Source organism: Microcebus murinus, chromosome 2 (genome assembly GCF_040939455.1).
Source record: "Microcebus murinus isolate Inina chromosome 2, M.murinus_Inina_mat1.0, whole genome shotgun sequence".
Lineage (NCBI taxonomy): Eukaryota > Metazoa > Chordata > Mammalia > Primates > Cheirogaleidae > Microcebus > Microcebus murinus.
The window spans coordinates 79624341-79644740 of record NC_134105.1 but is presented as its reverse complement, the minus strand read 5'-3'; the positions used below and the strand labels follow the sequence as shown (position 1 = coordinate 79644740).

Here is a 20400-nt window from a genome sequence, read left to right as displayed (position 1 = left end):
TATCCATATGTAGATGCACAAAAATATAACAGAAAAACTGTGCATTATGAAAGTAAACTGTCTGCATTTAAATCTCAGCTCAGCTAATTTTTCTCTTGTGTAACCTTTGGCAAGTTACTGAGTTTCAGTGTCCTCATTCATGAAACTGGGGTAAATCACAATATCTAGGTTCTAGGATTATTATGAGCTTGAATGAATTACTATATAAAAAGTGGTTAGAATATCACCTAGCATAAAGTAGTCACACACTACTACTTTATACACTCTAATATTACTACTACTACTACTACTAGTACTGCCACTACTATTACAAGAGCAGTCCATTTAAAGTATAATATAAATACGGATAACTCAGAAGAATGGTATGTCTATGATCAGAATGAAATCCATTAAGGTGGTGTATAAAGAATGACTTTCTGAGAGAAGCAAATGATGAGAAAATAATTTGGTTTCATAAATTCTTTGCTAGGAAGGATAATAACAATGGATGATTCTAACAGTAGTATAAGAATAGAAGAAAATTGGCTCTATTCTTAGCAACATGCCTGTATTAACATATTCAGTTTTCATAAAGACTCTATGAGGTTAGTACTGTTATTTTATTTACAAAGGAGGAAACTGATATAGAGAGGTTAATTAAATTGTCCAAGAAACATAGCAAGGAAGAGAAATCAAGATTCAACTCCATGAGGTCTTGCTCTACTTCCTCTTAATATATCTATAAGATACTATAAATTCCTTCACTCATTCATTAAAAAATTAAATTGCTTACTTACTATATCCTAAGAATTATGTGTACAATTATGGATAAGTTAAGATATAGTTACCTTCCTTGAGAAGCTTGTAAACTTACTAGGAAGAAACACATAGTTATCTACTCACATACTGGTAGGTGGCAGCTACTGAACACTTACCATGTGTTAGGCACTTTGCTAAGTGTTTAGTATTGATTACTTATCCTAAATCAATTCTTACGGCAACCCTGCAGAACTAGGTTCTATTATTATCTCAGTTTTATAGATTTAAAAAACTGAAGCTTAGAAGGATTAAATATATACTCTTGATTTCTTTGCTATACTGACTCTGATGTTTAACATTCTTTTAAGAGTTCAATAAACAGTATGAGAAAAACGAGGAAACATGACTTTTTCAGCCAGGGGACAGTAAACAACTAGAAAAGCCTTCTATACAGGCACCTAACATTTTGAGTTGTGTATTGAAAAGTAAACAATAGTTCTGTCTAAGAGGGGGATGGACACACCCAAGAAAAGGAACAGTATATGCAAAGTTATGAGACCAAGAAGTACCTTAAATATACAAAGAACAGAAGCAGCTCTATCTGAATGGAGAGCAAGGGCATTGAATGTGGGAGGTAAAGATGGGTCTTATATGGTAAGTTGGCACCAGTCTGAGAAGCTCCTTTATACATAATATAAAGGAATCTGGACTTTGTTTTGTAGGAAACGAGGTGCCAAGAAAGGATTTTAAGAATTTGAGTGAAGAGATTATTTATATATAAATATATATGTATCATATATATGTAATAAACATAACTGGCAGCGATATGAAGGTTTCATTGGAAGAAGTGATTATAAGAATACTGTTCAGAACCTTTTCAGCTACAAGAGATGTACCTTTACACTTATGAACCATACACGTCTAGGGTGAGGAATCATAAACAAAATATTATAACTTTAAATGAATTCTTAAAGACTTCTATTAAACAAAGGAATTAAAATACAGATTATACTATTTGGTTGCTTTATTTTGTCTGAGTTAAATTGTCTTTTTGCAGAGCCTTGCCTTGGGATTAAAGAGACTTGGGTTCTAGATCTACTTCTGCCCTAGAATTATTGGACAAGTAACAGTATCTCACATAGGAGATAAAGTAGCTACTTGCTCCCTTTTGGAAAACAAGTGATATGACATTTTGTAACCTTCAGAAGAAATGTGAATACAAAATATTGTGTCATGTTTTTAGCTATTTGCTTTTTTTTTTAATTAGCAATTTGAGGCCCTTGTTTCCAAAGGTATTTCTTTACAATTTTATAAACTAAAAACCTAAATGTTGTTATTCTCAGATGCACAAATGCTATAAAATAAGTGACTGTTTCTCAAGCCAATTTGATTTTCACTGACTTCATACAGAACAAGTGAAAGGGAGATGAGATGAAATGTGTTGCCCAAAATGGCTGAAAAAAATAAAAGGCAATTCAGCTAAGACTGTAATGTTGAGAGTTATAATAAATAAGAAACACTTCCAAAAGTTCAAAGAAAGCAGCTATATTCAATAAAATGTTCATGTAGTGTTTACCTTAGTAATAATCCTATAAGTAATGAAAGTTTCAATGGTAGTAACATGGCTTTCAGGTTCATCAACTGTGATGAAGAGATCCTTTAAATCTGGCTCATCTTCAAACTTGATTTGGTTTATCATTGATAAAGGGGACGTTGGCATCATCGGGCTGAAGGAGTTCATGTCCATCAATGAGGCATCCTAAGGAATAAAATGTTCAAAATATAATATCAATAGAAAAAAAATAGATTTCCCTCTTAGGCCACCAATATTAATGAAATATATCAAGAAAAAAAGGATTACTGTACTTCTAGTTAAATATGGTAGGTTGAACACGTATTTTTCTGTTTCCTCTTAAAATCCCACCCAAAAAAATAACAGTAAAAGAAAGAAGCAAACAAAAAGCATAAACTCTCAAAGATTGCTATGGTTTGAATGTTTGTGTTCCCAAATTCATGTTGAAACTTAATCCCAGTGCAACAGTATTAAGAGGTGGGCTTTTAGGAGGTGACTAAGTTATAAGGGTAGAGGCCTCATGAATGGGACTAGCAACCTCATAAAAGTACTGAAGGGAACTAGCTAGCTCTCTTTTTGTCCTTCTACCTTCTGCCACATGAAAGCAATAAGGTGCCATCTTGCAAGCAGAGAGCAGCCCCCACAAGACACTGAACTTTCTAGCACCTTGATCTGAAACTTCTGAGCTTCCAGAACTGTGAGAAATAAATTTCTATTATTCATAAACTCCCACTGTCAGGTTTTTGTTATAGCAGCACACTGAGACTAAGACAAGGATAAAAAGAAGAAACTATAGCAAACAAAATATGCCAAATACTTTTTGGAAATTGGAAATCTGATTGTCAAGTGATAACTGAAAAAGCAGTGCAGAGAAAGCTTTTGAAAAGTAACCTAGAAAAGAATGGTAAACTAGGAAAAAGCAAGTATATTTATGATTTAGAATTCCAGAAAGGTTTGAGAATTGGAGGTACCTAGAACCTCTGGACATAAAGGTGATGACAGAGCTTAGGCCAGGAGACCAAGAACAGCTTGAGTAACATAGCAAGACCCCAACAAAAATTTTGTTAGCTGGGCATAATGGTGCACACTTTAGTCCCAGCTACTTGAGAATCTGAGGCAGGAGGATAAAGGCTTAAGCCCAGGAGTTAAAGGCTACAGTGAGCTATTATCAGGCTACTGCACTCTGGCCTGGGCAACAGAGCAAGACCCTGTCAGAAGGAAGGAAGGAAGGGAGGGAGGGAAAGAGGGAGGGGGGAAAAGAGAAAGAGAGGGATGGAAGGAAACGAAAGAAAGGGGAGGGAGGGCCAAGGGAAAAGGGGGAAGGGGAGGAGGAAGGAAGGAAGAAAATAAATACGGATATTAAGTGAAAGTACTGCATACTAAACAGAAAGATATCTAACCCTCTTCCTTCACTTGGTATAAGAATGTTGAGAGGAAGGTGAAAACTTAGTCCTCATCTTAGTCCATTTAGGCTTCTATAACAAAATACCATAAACCTGTTAGCTTACGAACAACAGAAATTTATTTTTCACATTTCTAAACTGTCCAAGATCAGGTGCCAGCAGATCCGGCATCTGGTGAGGGCCTGCTTCCAGTTCACAGAGGGCATCATTCACCATGACAGTGCAAGAGGCAAGGATTTCTCTAGGGTCTTTTGTATAAGGGCACCAATTCCTTTTTATTTATTTTTAATTTTATATTTTTTTGTTTATAGAGCAAGAGCAAGATACATTCGTCACAGAGGACGAAGGCCAACGGCACCAATTCCAATCACATAAGTTCTACCCTTATAACCTAATCATTTCCCAAAGGCACCACTTCCTACTACCATCACCTTGGAAGTTAGCATTTCTCTTCTTCTTCTTCTTCTTTTTTTAAAAGACTGTGTCTTGCTCTATTGCCCAGGCTGGAGTGCAGTGGCATGAGTGGCATGATCATAGCTCACTGCAGCCTTAAACTTCTGGGTTCAAGCAATCCTCCTGCCTCAGCCTCCTAAGTTGCTGGGATTACAAGCATGCACCAATGAACCCAGGAGTTACCATTTTAACACATGAATTCTGGGAGGAACCACATGTACTCACCAGCAAATTGGTATTAACGGATCAACACCTAAGTGGACATATAGGAGTAACATTTATCGGGTGTTGGGAAAGTGGGAGGGGGAAGGAGGGGATGGGTATACACAACCACAATGAGTAAGATGTACAACGTTTGGGGGATGGACATTCTTGAAGCTCTTACTCAAGGGGGGAGGGGGGCATGGGCAATATATGTAACCTTAACACTTGTACCCCCATAATACGCTAAAATAAAATAAAAAATTCTGGGAGGACACAAACATTCATACCACAGCACTCACAGTGGCTAGAAGTTTCCTCTCTTTACTGATCGATCATTCTAGAGAAAGCTGACAATTATAGTCCCCTAATGAATTAGCCAGGTCTCTGCATAATCACTCTATATCAAAGCCCCTACTGTGCATGCAGAATATCAACTGATCTTTTTATTACCTGGTGCAGGAACTATCAAACATCCAAACATGAAGAAAGTCTGATGTGAAAGAAAGTCACAAATAAACAAGAAAGAAAATCAGGAAACAGATGAAATAGAGAAACACTTAAAAAATCAAAACAATTAAAAAATAAAAACCATGAAATCATCAGAAAGATAACAGAAGAAATTAAATCCATGAATGAAAACATGGCATTATAAAAAAGAACATTCAGAGAACAATAGCAACACCAACAAAAAAGGAGGCATGAAAATTAAAATATTATAGCAAGACAAAAACTCAATAGAAGTTCTGAAAGCCAGAACTCAAGAACTGTCCCACTACAAAGAACCAAAAGAACAAGAGATGGAGAGTGAAGCAGAAAGGATTTTAAAAAATTAAGGGATCCATGCAAAAAGTGCCTGAATAAAGGGATTCCAGAAAATAAGGAATGAAAATGTCCTGAATTAAAGTGTTTCCAGGTTGATAGGGTCTGTCAGGTCTCCCCAGAATGAACAAGGATTGGAAGGTAGGCAGTATTCCTACTAGCATCCATCCCCATGACATTTAATAACAGTAGAGGTTTTTAAATTCCTGAAAGCTTTCTTTAGGTAGGTAAAATAAAATAGTAATCTTAGGAATAGGAATGGTGTCAGATTTCTCAATTTCTTAACACTGGAACCTAAATGACAATAAACTAATGTCCTCAAAATTTTGAGAGAAAAGCATTTTGTACCCAGAATTATAAATAGTCTAGCAAATTGTCATTCAAGTATATAAATAAAATAAAGCCATTTCGGACATACAAGATTTCAAAAACTAATTTCCCATGCACCTATTCTTTGGAAGCTTCTTTACTTCTCCAAAATACGGGTATATACCAAGAAAGAAGAAACAGAATCTAAAACAAGAGATCCAACAGAAGATAAAAGTAAAAGGAATTCACTGAATGATAGTAAAAGAACATTCCAAGTTGACAGCTTTGTAGCAAACCTAGAGAACATCCCATATAAACTGGACCAGGAAAATACATCTCCAGAGAGGCAGGGAGATGACAGGGAGAAAGAATAAAGGAAGAGGAAGGAAGGAAGAATATAGGATAAAAGAACAAGAAAGGGAAGTGAGCAAAAGAGGAAAAGAAAAAGAGTAAAGGAAGAAAAGGAAGGAAGTAAAGAATAATGGAAGTGAAGAAATGAAGGGACAAGGGAAGGAAGGAAGAAAAAGAAACTGATAGACTACCTGATATATTTAAATAGGAGAGGAGCCTGCTTATGTTAGACTTATAGATGAATTATAATTGGTACAAGAAAGTTAAGAAGGAGACAGAAAGCGAGAGAGGGAGCAAAGGAGGGCTGAGAAAAAGAGACAGAATGACCAAATGAATTATGAAGATTCAGGAAAGCAAAAGCCGTACAAAAATGAAAATATAATCAAATATAATCATAGTTCACCATATGGCTTAGTTGTGAATAAAAACAAATTTCTCATAACCCTGGATCTACCTTAAAATGGTGATGTAATTTATATTAAGAGGATGGGAGAGAAAAAGACATACGTATATGTTTGAGGAGATGGGAACACTGCCTATAACATAGCTTTAAAAGATCAATACCATGATGGAAAAGGAAAGATGGAAGTGGGTCCAGACTGATGGAGACCAAAGAGATACAACAGCTAACACATGATCCTGCATTTGATTCTGTACCAGAGGGGAAGAACATTTTTTTCTCTCTCTCTTTAAAGAATATTATTGGGATAGAGACATTGGAAAGGGTCTGTGTATTAGATTGTTATATTGTGTCAACAATAATTTCCTGATTTGAATAGCTGTATTGGGATTGTGCTTGTTGGAGAATGTTCTGGTTTTCAGAAAATACACAAAGATCTATTTAGAAATAATAAGGCATCATGTTTCCAGCTTAATCTCAATGAGAGAGAGAGAGAGAGAAAGCAAAAGTTGTGAAATGCTAAGAGGTAGGGAATCTTTGTTCTTTGCAACTTTTCTCTGTTTGAAATTATTTCAAAATAAAAACATGTTTAAGTTTTAAAAAGTCAAATCAGTCTATAAGGCTTAAATAAAGCAAAAAAAATTAAAAATTAAAAAGCAGCATCTCCCTGTTTTATTCGGTCATTAACAGTTCATGATCTTCAGAAGAAAATCAGAATTTTCCAAGCTATTTTTGTCCCTTGTTACTTTCCTTATTACAAAATATATATATATAGTTATTTTTTTATTTCTCAACTTTGATATTATCAATAGGCTTCTTCCTAATGAGGATGAAGAGTATTTACATGAATACAGACTCAGAAGATTCCTATTTTACTCTACAGGTATAATCCATTAACACTGTAATTTGTTTTGATATATGAACAGTCCCAAATTTGACTGGTGGGAGCCCTTTAAAGCCGGTACCTGTGTCTTCATTAATATTTCTTTATTACTCTTTGAGCACTTTACTTTTTGGAATAAGAATATGTTTCATGTTTATTTTATTCTTTTCCTTCCCCAGCCCTGGATTTAGACATTTCTTGAAAGGAGTTCTGGTTCCTTTTAGAGGAGATTGGTTTTATAAACCAAGATATGAGTGCTAGGAAATATATGTATGATACACATACATATACACACATAAAACTTTGGATCAAGATCTATTGCTAAACAGAAATAGATATGAAATTCCAAGAGTTCACACTGATATCTCTAATTCTAATTTGACATAACATGGTTAATTCTAGCCTTCTCCCTTTCCATATTTATAACTCCTTTCTCTAGCAGTGAATGCCTGGCTCCCATTATCCTGAATATATTTACTTATTGGCTCCATCCCCTGTATGTAATCTCTCTCCTAACCACACGGGATGTCTCTGCAGCTCTGACCACACAGGCCAAGGCAGCCTCATTTTCAATCCCAGCCATGCTGACACCTCCTCAGCCCCAGACTCACTGGCCACACTGGTCATTTGCTCAGTCACCTTCCATAGTTTTGTTTTTCTGTTACAAAAAAACAAATGGGTAAAGAAGGGCTACATGTTATTTTTTTATAAATATTTTTTAAATGAAACAAAAGGATATTATACAGTAAATTTTAAATACAAATAATGCTTCATTTGTATGCAAAGAAAAAACTAACTCTATCCATAGGACATTTGAGTTATTTCTGCAGTAGTAGTAAGCATGTGTTCTGCAATTCTATCTATATGTTCTCTTTTAGATACATTTATTCCCCCAAAGTAGAGATATAGATGCTAGAATCCAGTTTTGCCTGTTGTTATGTAAGACTAAAGTTAACTGACATATTGGAAGATTAAATCTGCAACAAATCCCACTTTAGTTTAGCAACAAAGTCGGCCAGTCCTGAGTGGGAAAAAAAATCATTATAAAGAAGGTGGGTTCTAGTCCTGACTCTGCCATTGACTAAGAAGGCAACCTTGAATCATTAATTCAGCCCTTCTAGATTAAATTAAGGAGTTGGACTTGATCTCCAAAAGCTCTCCCAGCTCCAAATGCATTAATATAGCAAAATGTAATAAATTCTGAGTTTTTTTAAAAAATAGGTACTTTCTGTGAATCTATGAGTAGAGGAGAAAAAAGGATGAAATCATAATATGGACTTGTTTTTTCCCTCAAACCAAATCAATAAAAATGCTTTTGAAGCATCGGTAATACCCAGAGCACTGCTCGAAAGGTTCTTCCCACAAAAAGTTTAGCTACATAAACCGTAATGCAACATTTAGGTAATTATTCAATGCAATAGAAGAAGTATTATTGTAGGATGCAATAATTGAAGGGACAAGAGTAACAATGGTCATTAAGATTAAGAAGGTTGAGCCTATTGTGATCACAAAAGGGTTTGTGAAAGGAAAGCAAATTCTTTACTTTGTTTAGGCATGATTTGGACCAAGAAGTAGAAGACAAAATAACAGAAGTTATTCCAGATGTTGGGATTACACAGAACACATATTTTTACATAGAATTACATATTTTTATGTGACTTTCTGAATTTTTCAAACAGCCTAAAATAAACATATTTTGTAACAGAAAAAAATGTTAAAATTATTCATCAACATTGTACATGATGTATTCAGAAACAGTAAAAACCATGGTGATAAGTTAAAAGAGTATCTAGGACATTTTGGCACGATTCCTTAGATTACATTTGATTATTTCTCTTAACTCATCAAAGTTGCATAGTTAAACAGGGAATTTAAAAATATATCTAGAATCCAATGAAAATGAGATTGTTGAAATAAATTATGAGACGCTAACACAATGAAATACTAAGCAGCCATTAAAAACAGAATTTAGAGTTTCTAAATAAATGTGTAATCAGCATGAACAAAATCTCTCTAAAGAACCATTTGATATAAATAGTAGTTTTGAAAGCTGACAAATTTTAATTTGGTGGGCAAATGTACTTTAAATTTCACTGACACTGCTTTACAACCATGTGCTTTGGCATTCTTTGTGCTCACCCTCCTAACTTACCACAGCCCACTTCTTTTACCTACTACATAATTTAGCATTCTATTTCTTCTGCACAAAATGTATCCTTTTGTAGAGTGGGAAAGATCTGCATGAATTTACAAAGGCTCACAATTCCAGTGAGTATAGTGTGGTGTCATAAAAATATGTTTCAATATCTAGCAAGGAAGAAAATTACAGACTGAAATTTAGCAACATCCAAGATTTCAGCAGAAGGATTTAAATTACTATGAATCACTCAAAAAGCATTCTTAAAACCTCAATAAAACTGACTATCCAAAGTGTTTTTATATTCACTTCAAAAAAAGGGAAAAAACTATACTGACAATAACTTAAAAGACTTACATTTGGATGTGAATAACTGAAGAAAATAGGTGTTTGAGAAGATCCAAAGAAGCAATTAACCAAAAAGAACTCCATTTAACCTTTTGTGGTTGATGCTTTTCAGGAGAAATGGATCATTAAAATCTGTTCTTTCCAAACAAAGGTCTCACCTCCACAATAACGTGTGTGCGCGAGGGAGCACACGCATGTGTGTGTGTGTATGTCTCTTTCTCCCTCTAGTTTCTCACCATTTGGATATATGCCTATTATCCTAAGGTCATTTAAACAATAAAATTACATGTTTTAAATTTCTTCTTCAAGAGATTAGAGCAAAATAAAAATTATCTGTGTGACAAATCTCTATTTTTTAAATAACATTTAAAACCTTTGTTATAGCTAGCTTAATGAAAAAAACCCATAAAACCAAGAAAATCTTCGGGTGGCTTCAGGCTGAGACTTGAATGTGTGCAACAGAGAAGACCAATATATTTCAAGAATTCACTGTTTTTTTATCCTTACTCTAAAACAACACATCCTCTGTAAGGGAAACCACTTAAGTAACTTCACTGAAATAGACTAGAGTGGTATTAGCATGATATTGGAATGTATTGGCAAAATCACTTACAAATTAAGTGTAAATTTATCTGTTGTTACTCTTGGCGTATTATAAGCATTGTTAAGGGTTGAATTGTGTCCCCCAAAACTCAAATTTTAAAGTCTAAACCTCCAGGCACCTCACTCAGAATGTGAACTTATTTGGAGAGAGGGTCTCTGTAGACATGATTAAGTTAAATTTAATTAAGGTCATTAAGATGGGCCCCAGTCCAATATGACTAGTATCTTTATCTTTAAAGGAGGTGGGGATTTAGACACAGAAACAAGCACAAAGGAGGAGGAAGAAACACGTATAGGAAGATAATAACCAGACACAAGCCAGGTTGAGAGACCTGAAACAGATCCTTCCTTCATGGCCCTCAGAAGAAAGCAACCCTGCTGACTTCTAGCCTTCAGAACACCATTTCTGCTGTTTAAGACACCCAGTCAGTCGTACTTTGTTACAGCAACCCTAGCAAAATAGTACAGCATTTCTGCATCTAAAGTTGTACACAACAAAAATTTGAGGCAGAAGCAAAGGTCCGAGGGAAAAAAAAAATCACAATTAAAATACTTCATCCTCGCTCCATTCTCTCATTCTGTTTATAGGCTAATAATCAAATCCAGAAATCGTGGGTTTCTGCCTCCCCTCTTTAGTGCTATTTGATGGTTCCAAAGTTCTACTACTGAAATAAACAAAATACATAGCTGAAATTTAAAACAAATGGCTGGTCAATATTTGAGTGCTCCGGAGATAAACACTAGAAGAAATAGGTTAAAAGATGAGGTATGACCTCTCTAAGAGGTGTCCTTCATTACTGTCCCTCTCCGAAATGCTACTCAGGAATGTCTCATAAATATAACATGAATTACTCTGATAACACTAAATCGCATCCACCATCTGTGCACAAACAGCTATTTTCTTTTTACAAGTAGAAGGGGAAAAAAATCAATGTGAGAAGTGTGATAAATCAGAATACTGGCATGAAAACGCCATGCAAATAAAATTGCTGATGCACAAGAAACACACACACCAAGAGACATCTGGTAAAAAAGCAACTTACAGTGGAAGGAGTTTGAGAAACCATGTTGTTAAGAGGGACACTCATCTTGATAGGCCTAAATTTAGACTTGCCAGCTGTGTTTTGGTTTACAAATCCTTCCAATCTGCCCACTTATAATAATAATAAAAAATGAGAAAAGGCTTTCTTTGAAACACTGTTGAAATTGTGATTGGGGGGAGATAGCTAGCCTCTGTCATGTTCTATGAAGGGGCATACAACACTCAAATCTTACTTGACATGATTTCCATTGCTATGTAGTATATATACCCTTGTTTGTGTATTCCACAATTTATTTATCTATTCTTCTACTTCTAGTTTTTTCAAACAGTGGTACCTTGAATGTACTTGTACTTCCTCAAGTTTTGTGCACTACAGAGCTATATATTGACCATAGAAATTTTTCAAATAATCTTGACATAATTTTCCCTTCTGGCAGAAAATTTTAAAAGTGGCATATTAAAAGAAAAGGTCTCCTTAGTCAGGCATTGCTAAACTTAATCCAAGTTTAGACATGTACCAGCTGTGTGAATTTGGTCAAGTGACTTTACTTTTCTGAGGTTCAGTTTTCTCGCTTGCAACTTCTTAGAGAGGTCAGACCTCATCCTTGGACCATGAAAGATTAAAAAGAACTAATAAAAGCAATATATGCAACGTCAGCTTGAAGGCTTTATATGAATTATCTTATATAAACCTTACCACAATCTTGTATATTTTTCTCTCTTTCTAACCAGAAAGAAATACTATGAGTAGGTGCTCTTTTCCCCCTTGTTTTCAAATGAAGACATAGGTTAAAATCACATGTTCGAACTCTTAACTGCTATCAATTAGAGGACCTCTTAATGCCATATCAAAATATGACATGGATCCCTGGGAGTCATCACTGAATTCATATTTTTTTCTGATTCCCATGAAATTAAATAGAAATCTAAGGCAAGAATAAATAAATGTATTAAAATATGATCAGCATATAGCTCTGTAGTGCACAAAACCTGAGGAAGTACAAGTACATTCAAGGCAGCACTGTTGAAAATTAGAAAAAATTAGAAACAGAAGAATAAATAAATAACTGTGGAATATGCGTGTAAGGGTGTGTATAATACATAGCAATGAAAATCAACTATAGTCTCAACTGTAAAAAACATGGATAAATCTCAAACTAAGTATTAGGAGAAAAAAGCAAATCACAGAAGAATTCACACAGAATGACATTATTTTAAAAGTCCTAAAACATACAAGGTCCAAAAATGCATAAATTTTTAAAATATATTGCTTCAAGATACATATATAAACTTGCATAAAAACCAAACAAATGACAAAAACAAAATTCAGATTATTAGTGTCTTTTAAATATGAGAAAGAGAGATAATCTTAGGAGGAACACACAGGATGTCAAAATTTTTGGATGTGTTTTATTTCTTAAGTTGAAGGGTGGTACCTGGATGCAAACTTTATTATCCTATTACCAGAAGTCTGCAAACATTTTCCATACAGGACCAGATAATAGATATCTTGTCTCTGTCATGACTTCTCTGCTTGGCCACTGTAGTAAGAAAACACCCACAGATAATATATAAATGTGTGTGGCTGTGTTCTAATAAAACTGTATTTACAAAAATGAGGCCAACCATGTGGATGCAGTAAAAAGGGAACACTTATACACTGTTGGTGGGAATGTAAATTAGTAAAAACACTATGCTAAACAGCACAGAGATTCCTCAAAGAACTAAATAAAAGTTGACCTATTATGCATTCCAATAATCCTACTACTGGGGATTACAAAAAGGAAAAGAAGTCATTATATCAAAAATATAGACACACTCACATGTTTATCACAGAACATTTCACAATTGCAAAGATACAGAATAAACCTATAAGTGCCCATTTAACTTATAAGTATATAAAAAAACATGATATACACATATATATACCATGGAATACTACTCAGCCATAAAAAAGAATGAAATAATATCTTTCACAGCAAATGGGATGAGTCTACAAGATATAACCCCAAGCAAAGTATTCAAGAAGAGAAAAACAAATACTGCATGTACTCACTTATAAATGGGAGCTAAATGATGTGTATACATGGTCATACAGAACAGTATAATAGAATTTGGAGACTCAAGAGTGGGGAGGGTGGGAGGAAGGTTAGGAATTAAAAATTACCTATCAGGTACAATGTGTATACTATTTTACAGGTACCTAAGGGCTCTGAATTCACCACTATACAATTCATCCATGTACTGTAAAACCACTTGTACCCGCTAAGTCTACTGAAATAAAATATATATATTGAATTAAAAAATTAATTTTAAAAAAATGAGACAGACTAGATTTGTTTCATGGGCTGTTTTTCTCTGCTTTCACTGCAGATATTATATAGATAGCTATATAATACAGAGAGATATTTTATGTATGTGAACATTCTTTTATGTGCATGACATTATTCCATAATAAAAATTATTTTAAAAGTTTTAAAACGGTTGTTCAAGTAGGATAAGTATATAGTCTTGATTACTAAAACATGTTCATTAATTCTCTTTTCACAATGTTCTCATGAAATTTAGAAATAAAGTCCTCTTGGTGATTGGTAGATAGAAGGTAAATTCCAAATTTTTAGCATTTGCATTTCTATTAGGGACTATTTTTTTTTTATACTCAGAAATACACATACTCACAAATCAATGTTTTTAATCACCTCAATAAGTAGTACTGAATGTGTAAGCAATGAAAAGTACAGAACAACTAAAAAGGCTAATGCTGAAAGGTAGGTGAGGCTTCCCCACTAAGTATGTCCTCAGACACACTGGTGCAGCCACTTGTGTGCCTCAGGGAAATGTCATTTTACTGCACGTCAAAGGTACTTAAAGCCATGAACGCTAAGTCCACAAATGATCAAAGGTCAACTGAAACTACCTTAAAACAACTTTGGAGTACTGGATACACACAAGAAACCACAATATCAGCCAACTACCCAATTGTGGTTTCAGTGATGACTAATCAGAAGCAGAACGAGCCAAGAAAAATAATTACTCCAACCAGAACTTCTGAAGAGGTTGAATATACATCATATGGACAGATAACATTGCAAATCCAACTCAGGAATGTAATCAGAAATGGTTTCTAAGGAGCACAACCAACTGTGCACTTAATATAGGCATGGCTAAAAAGAGTCCTGGCCTCCGGCAAACTGAAACTAGTCCCCTAAACCAAAGTGTTGTCTGTATAGATATTCTACAGGGAAAGGGCTGAGTTGCCTGGATATCTAGCCCTACCAACAAATTTACAGAGCATTTTTGAAGATACATACATAAGGAAAACTAGTAGACAATTAAAACAGATGTACCAAATATTCTTATACCTTAGTAATTCTAAATTGCCTGGCAGATATTACATGAAATAACTCACTCACAGAGGAAATTATGCTCATACTATAGCACTTAAGAAACAATACCAGAATTTTGGTATCACTCTCAATAGTAATTTAAAAACATATGCTCTTATGCTCTAATTATTTCAAATTAAAAGTTCTCTACAATCCTAAATTTTATGTCCATGGAGTCTACTCTATATCCACAGAAGATTTTTCCATACTTAACCAAGTAGCTGTATATATAGCCCCATCAAGACTATTTATTGCCACAATATTTTCCCTTAAATAAGTATAAGCTCCTTAAAGATAGAAACAAGTATGTTTTTGTGATCCTCTGAAGAAGATCTCAGCAACAATTCAAAGTGGATGCTTACACAGTCAAAAACATTAATCTTATATACCATGACAGCAAATAGAGTTTTCTAAGTGCCAGCAACTCTGCCTTAACAACACATACATACATTATTTTATTTAATCCTCTCAATCACCTGAAGGAAGTAGTATTATCATTGTCTATATTTTAGTTAATAAACTTGTCGTATGGGGATGATAATAATTTTTCCAAAATCACTTATCTCTTAATCTATAGAGCAAGACTCAACAATCCCCACAACCATATGTATACAGAAAAGCACCTACTGTAGTCATTTTATTTCATAGAACAAACACTAAATGTCAGCAATGTGTCAGGCACTGAGTTGGGGATGTACCAGCAGCCAAGACCAGCGACTGGCAAGGTTCCTGCTCTCATGAAGCTTATATTTTTAGTTGGGTGGGAGGGAGAGGGTATAGATAATGAATAAATAAATATATAGATTAATAAGATAATTCCAGATAAAAAGATAGTTAAGTATTAACAAAAAAGGGAATAAGTTCCAGAGAAACTGGAGCTGGCAGCTGGAGAAAGGGGTTGCAGGGAGCAAGAAGAATGCTTGAGATAGCTGTGCAGGAAGATTTCTTTAAGGAGGTAATGTGAGAAGGAGCCAGCTATGTAAAACACTGAGGAAGATTGCAGTCAAATGGACCAATGAGGCTCAAGGCAGGAAAGGACTGAGAATGTCCAATGACAAGAAAGGAGATAAATAGCTGGAACACAGACTATGTTGAAGGAATAACCAAACAAGGCTCATTTTGACATTTACTGTGTCAGAATTTTAAGAATTCACATCTTTATCTTACTGTTTTTTTTTTAAAAGGAGGGAAGAACTCCATGATAATTGAACATTGCACCTGAGAATCTCAAAGTATGACATTTGTTGCACAACTAGAGATTGTTAAGTATGTACATGGTCTTATTCAGACTATTCATGAGCATTAGCCAGTTGGAGGTTATTAATCATAACTAATGCAGTTCCATTTATCTCAATTACACATGTGATAATTTCTTACATAGTAGAAAACTTTCATTTTTGTATTTAACACTCTTTTTAAAAATGTGGGGTTATTTTAATTCAGAAAGATCCAATATACCATTTGCCTACAGCTGCTGCAAAACCAAGGTCAGAGGTGTATGATCGTTCCTAGTGTTTCCTCTTCTTCCTATAAGCGGATTGTACCTTCTGGCCAACTGCCAGGTGACTTTTAGTGCCTACCTATGGAGGGAAAATACAATCGTTCCTCACTCCAGTGGGTTGGACCATGACTTGCTCTGGACAATGGCATGTATCTGGGAAGAAGATTTGGGAGCCATTGCCTGTTTCCACCAGCTCTCATATTCTTTTCTTTCTGCCACAGGAATGCCATGGTCCAGTTAGGGATCACTCCTTCAGTCTTGCTCCCAAATAGAAGAAGACATGTGGAGCTGAGTCAAACCCTAGAAGAGAATTACGACTCAGCCACAGCTAACAGATACATGAGAATGAAAGAAATCTCCATTGTAAGTAAGCCACTGAGACCTTGAGGTTGTTTGTACCGCCACATAACCTAATGAAAGCTAATGAAGACACCACTCAGTGTTCAATTACATTAAAATATAGACACATACTTAACATTCTCAGAGTCAGTACAGTAGAATAAATTAGGGATTTGTTTTTCCAGTTTTGAAGAGTCATATATCAAGAATTTGCCATTTGTTTGGATCCTCATAATAAGTTACATAATAAGGCTTTCATTTTAATTCTAAGCAGACTTTCTCATCCTAATATTTCCATTTAAGTGATTAAGCTCTCTTTTTTATTTTAAAACAAAAATTTCTTTATAAAAAAATAAACTATGATATAAAATTACAATTAAAATGAACCTCAAAAATATTACACTAAATGAAAGAAACCAGACATAAAAAACTCCACATGATTCAATTTGTATGAAATAACCTGAAGAGCAAACCTATACAGACATAAAACAGATTAGCAGTTATCTAGGGCTGAGAGAGAAAACGGGGATTAACTGTAAACAGGCATAATGTATCTTACTGGGGAGATGAAAATGTTCTAAGACTGGTTTACAATGATGGCTGTGTAATTCAGTTAATTTGCTTTAAAAAAAATTCACCCAAAATGGGTGAATTTTATGGTATGTAAAATATACATCAATAAAGTTGATTTTAAAAGATTTTAAAAAGTTGATTATAAAAAACTGATTTTACAAAAAGCATTGTTCAAAGTCAAAAATAATAAAATTATTCTGTTTCAATTTTAAAACTATTGGTTTAATCTTTTTTTATGATTTTTATATGATTTTTATCAGTATTAGCTAATAATTTTAATTACCTTTTTTATTAATACTATAGGTTACACTATTATCCAGTATAATTGATATATGCAGTCCAGAGTTAATCAAGTATTCTAGTTAAAATAGACAAAATCTTTTAAGCACATAACTCTTCACGCATTTATTGAAAAACTTTATACTTAAGGCGATTAACTGTAAATGTTTAACTTTAGCCTTTTATCTTCTTTGCAAAGCGTGGGATACAAGCAAACACATGAATAAAATAAACTTTGAACACCAACTGCATAGCTATGGAAACTGTTTCCTTTTTAATAACACTCATGACTCATAGAACCATAGCAGTCTATCAGTTCAGAGCTGTGCGAGGGAATACCATCAGGACCTTCAAAGATATAAAACTCTACTTTTAAAACTCAGTAGAATAAAATGCTTCTTGGAATATATTAAGTTTAAATCTGGAGTCTTTTGACATCATTTTCCCAAATTCTTTGTAATAATTTCCCCTACTGCCCCTCTAAAAAATAAATAAAACACTGTTGTCTCTGCATAAAAGACTGTAGATCCTTTTCCTATAGGCTCCCATGAATTCGGGGGTTTTTTTGTTTTTGTTTTTTCATTTTGGCTATACAACATCTTTTCCTCTTTCCAAATACAGTTACAGTTATGTGCTGCTTAATGATGGGATACATTCTGAGAAATGTGTTGTTACGTGATTTTGTCATCATATAGTGCATTTACACAAACCTAGATGGTACAGCCTACTATACACCTACGTTATGTGGCATAGCCTATGCTACTAGGCTACAATCCTGTACAGGCAATTGTATCACAGTGGTATTTGTGCATCTAAACATAAAAAAGGCACAGTCAATATATGGTATTATAATTTTATGGGATCATCCTCATATATGTGGTCCATCATTGACCAAAATGCCCTTATGTGGCACATGACGATAGAATGTTAGCTATAGTTCCTGCTAGTGTCTGTCACTTTCTGCACTTGCATTTCGAGGCTTCTCATCTACTCTCTGAGCAATCTAATATTCACCATTTCACTTCTTTTCTACCAGAGTTGGTTTCTACTGCTTGTAATCAAGCTCCCTGAGACAGGTGCTATTAGCTTAAAATGATTTATTTTTCAAGCACAAGAAGGTTCCTAAATAATTCTCCTGGGATTGTATGTTTTGTGTTTATTTCTTCTAATGCAATCTAAATAGGCAATTTTGTCCAGTATTGAGACTCAAAATAGATCTGTGTCATCAGCAATAACATTACCTACCATTGATTAAGACCAATTTGTTTTACTCTATTTAGATAATTATCCTGATAGAAAAGATCAGAACAATACAAACTGAATTCACTGCAAACAGATTATTGGCAAATTACTATAATAATTAGGTCTATAAATATGAAAAAAATAAAGGCTATGTCATTCATTAATGTTTCCGTTCCATAAATATTTAGAGTTCCTAATTGATTATCTTCAACAAGCTTGATCTATTGGAAATAGACAAGAAATCAAGGTTTTAGAAAAAAGAAATAAAAATTTCTAAGGCAAATATGTTAAATATTAGGTGATTGAAAACATTACTACCGAGAGCACAGATTGGAATGAAATTCTAGCTTTGGAATGAAGAAGGTTCTTGGGGAAGAGGAAATTTTACATTGGGTAATGAATAACAGAAAGGATTTTGTTTTGTTGACCCAACAATAAATTCATGGAAGTAGAAAAATACGGACTAAGGTTACACAGTGGCAAGTGGACCAACTCAAATCAGTGCTTTTCAAATTGTAAAGTGCAATGACATCACTGGGGAATCCTGTTAAAATACAGATTCTTATTCACTGGGTCTGGAGCAGGTTCTGAAATTGCATTTCTAGCCAGCTTCCAGGAGATGCAGTAGAGTCAGGGAACACATTCTGAGCAGTAAGGCTCTAGGGGAGAGAGGGTGGTAAGGAAAAAGGCAAATAGCCTGATCACCGAGAGCCCTGAATGGCAAAATGTGGCACTGTGACCAGAATTGTGCACTCTGGAAACACTGATTTGCCGGGAGCACAGAATAGACTAGAGGGAGAAGATTAGGACACTAATTCTAGAGTTATAAAAAGGTAAAACTGATAGAGACTTTTCAGATATATGAGCGGCAGACGTGAAGAGTGCATGAGAGGTACAAACAGAAAGTAAACATTTTCTCCTGGACACCTAAGGAATTGTTACATTAGTAGAAAATTAAATGGAAAAGGCAACAGTTTGGAGCAGAGAGATGTTAAGAATTGAGAAACAGTAGAACATAGTTCAGTTTGGGAATTAACTAGAAGGGATGAGTAGGACCATCTAATTAAGACTTTCCACTGTTCTTACAGTTAAATTTAGTAAGTTAAAATTCCATTCTAACAGCCTCTTAATAGTGGAAAAAAACAGTTCAACTGTCACACCCTTCTCTCCTCTGGGACAGTTAGTCATCCAGCTTATGCTGTAACTTTTTTAGTGACAGAATTCGTGATTGTGCTGGATAATCCCTTTTATTTTGGAAACTTCAACTGGAAAAGTCTTCTTTAACTTGACCTGAAAATTCTCTATATATTTTTGACCCAGTAGTCCTAGTTTTGCTCTTCAAAACCACAAACATTTAATACACCTAGATCATAACAACTTTTCATAAAGGGTTAAGAGAATTGAGCTTAAGTATTCTCCAAGCTAAACCATTTTTTGTTCTTCCCCATACTTTCTTCCCAAGCCACAGTTACCAGAATATATCATCAGTGAAATCTCTTTGTGTATTCTCCTTCATGGATGGCAACTATGTGGCAAGACTATTGCTACTTCCTGTGCCAATGGAAGACAGTGCTAATAGATCCAAGCCCTCTTTCTGCTAAGCCTAGATAAGATCTCTGGCTTCATCTCAAAACAGCATTCCAAAGAACTGATACCAAGGTACTGGCATCCAAAGATGAGATAATATTCCTTTGTCATTTTCTGACATGGACTATCAACTCTACTTTTAAAATACAGAAGGTGGAATGAATCTTCAAAAGTGGCATAGACAGTTCAGATTACAATACAATGAATACTCTATATTACCTTGAAATATG

The 20400-nt window shown here is 34.5% G+C and overlaps 1 protein-coding gene across 3 annotated transcripts in view; it reads right to left on the bottom strand.

The window, feature by feature from the left end:
- Positions 1 to 20400, bottom strand: part of SNX7 (sorting nexin 7) — an 89613-nt gene that overhangs the window by 63073 nt on the left and 6140 nt on the right. For all 3 annotated transcript variants that reach the window (XM_012761975.3, XM_075999879.1, XM_075999878.1), the window contains exon 2: positions 2315 to 2497. In XM_012761975.3, coding sequence (XP_012617429.2) covers positions 2315 to 2497 — 183 coding nt within the window. The remainder of the gene's footprint in view (positions 1 to 2314; positions 2498 to 20400) is intronic.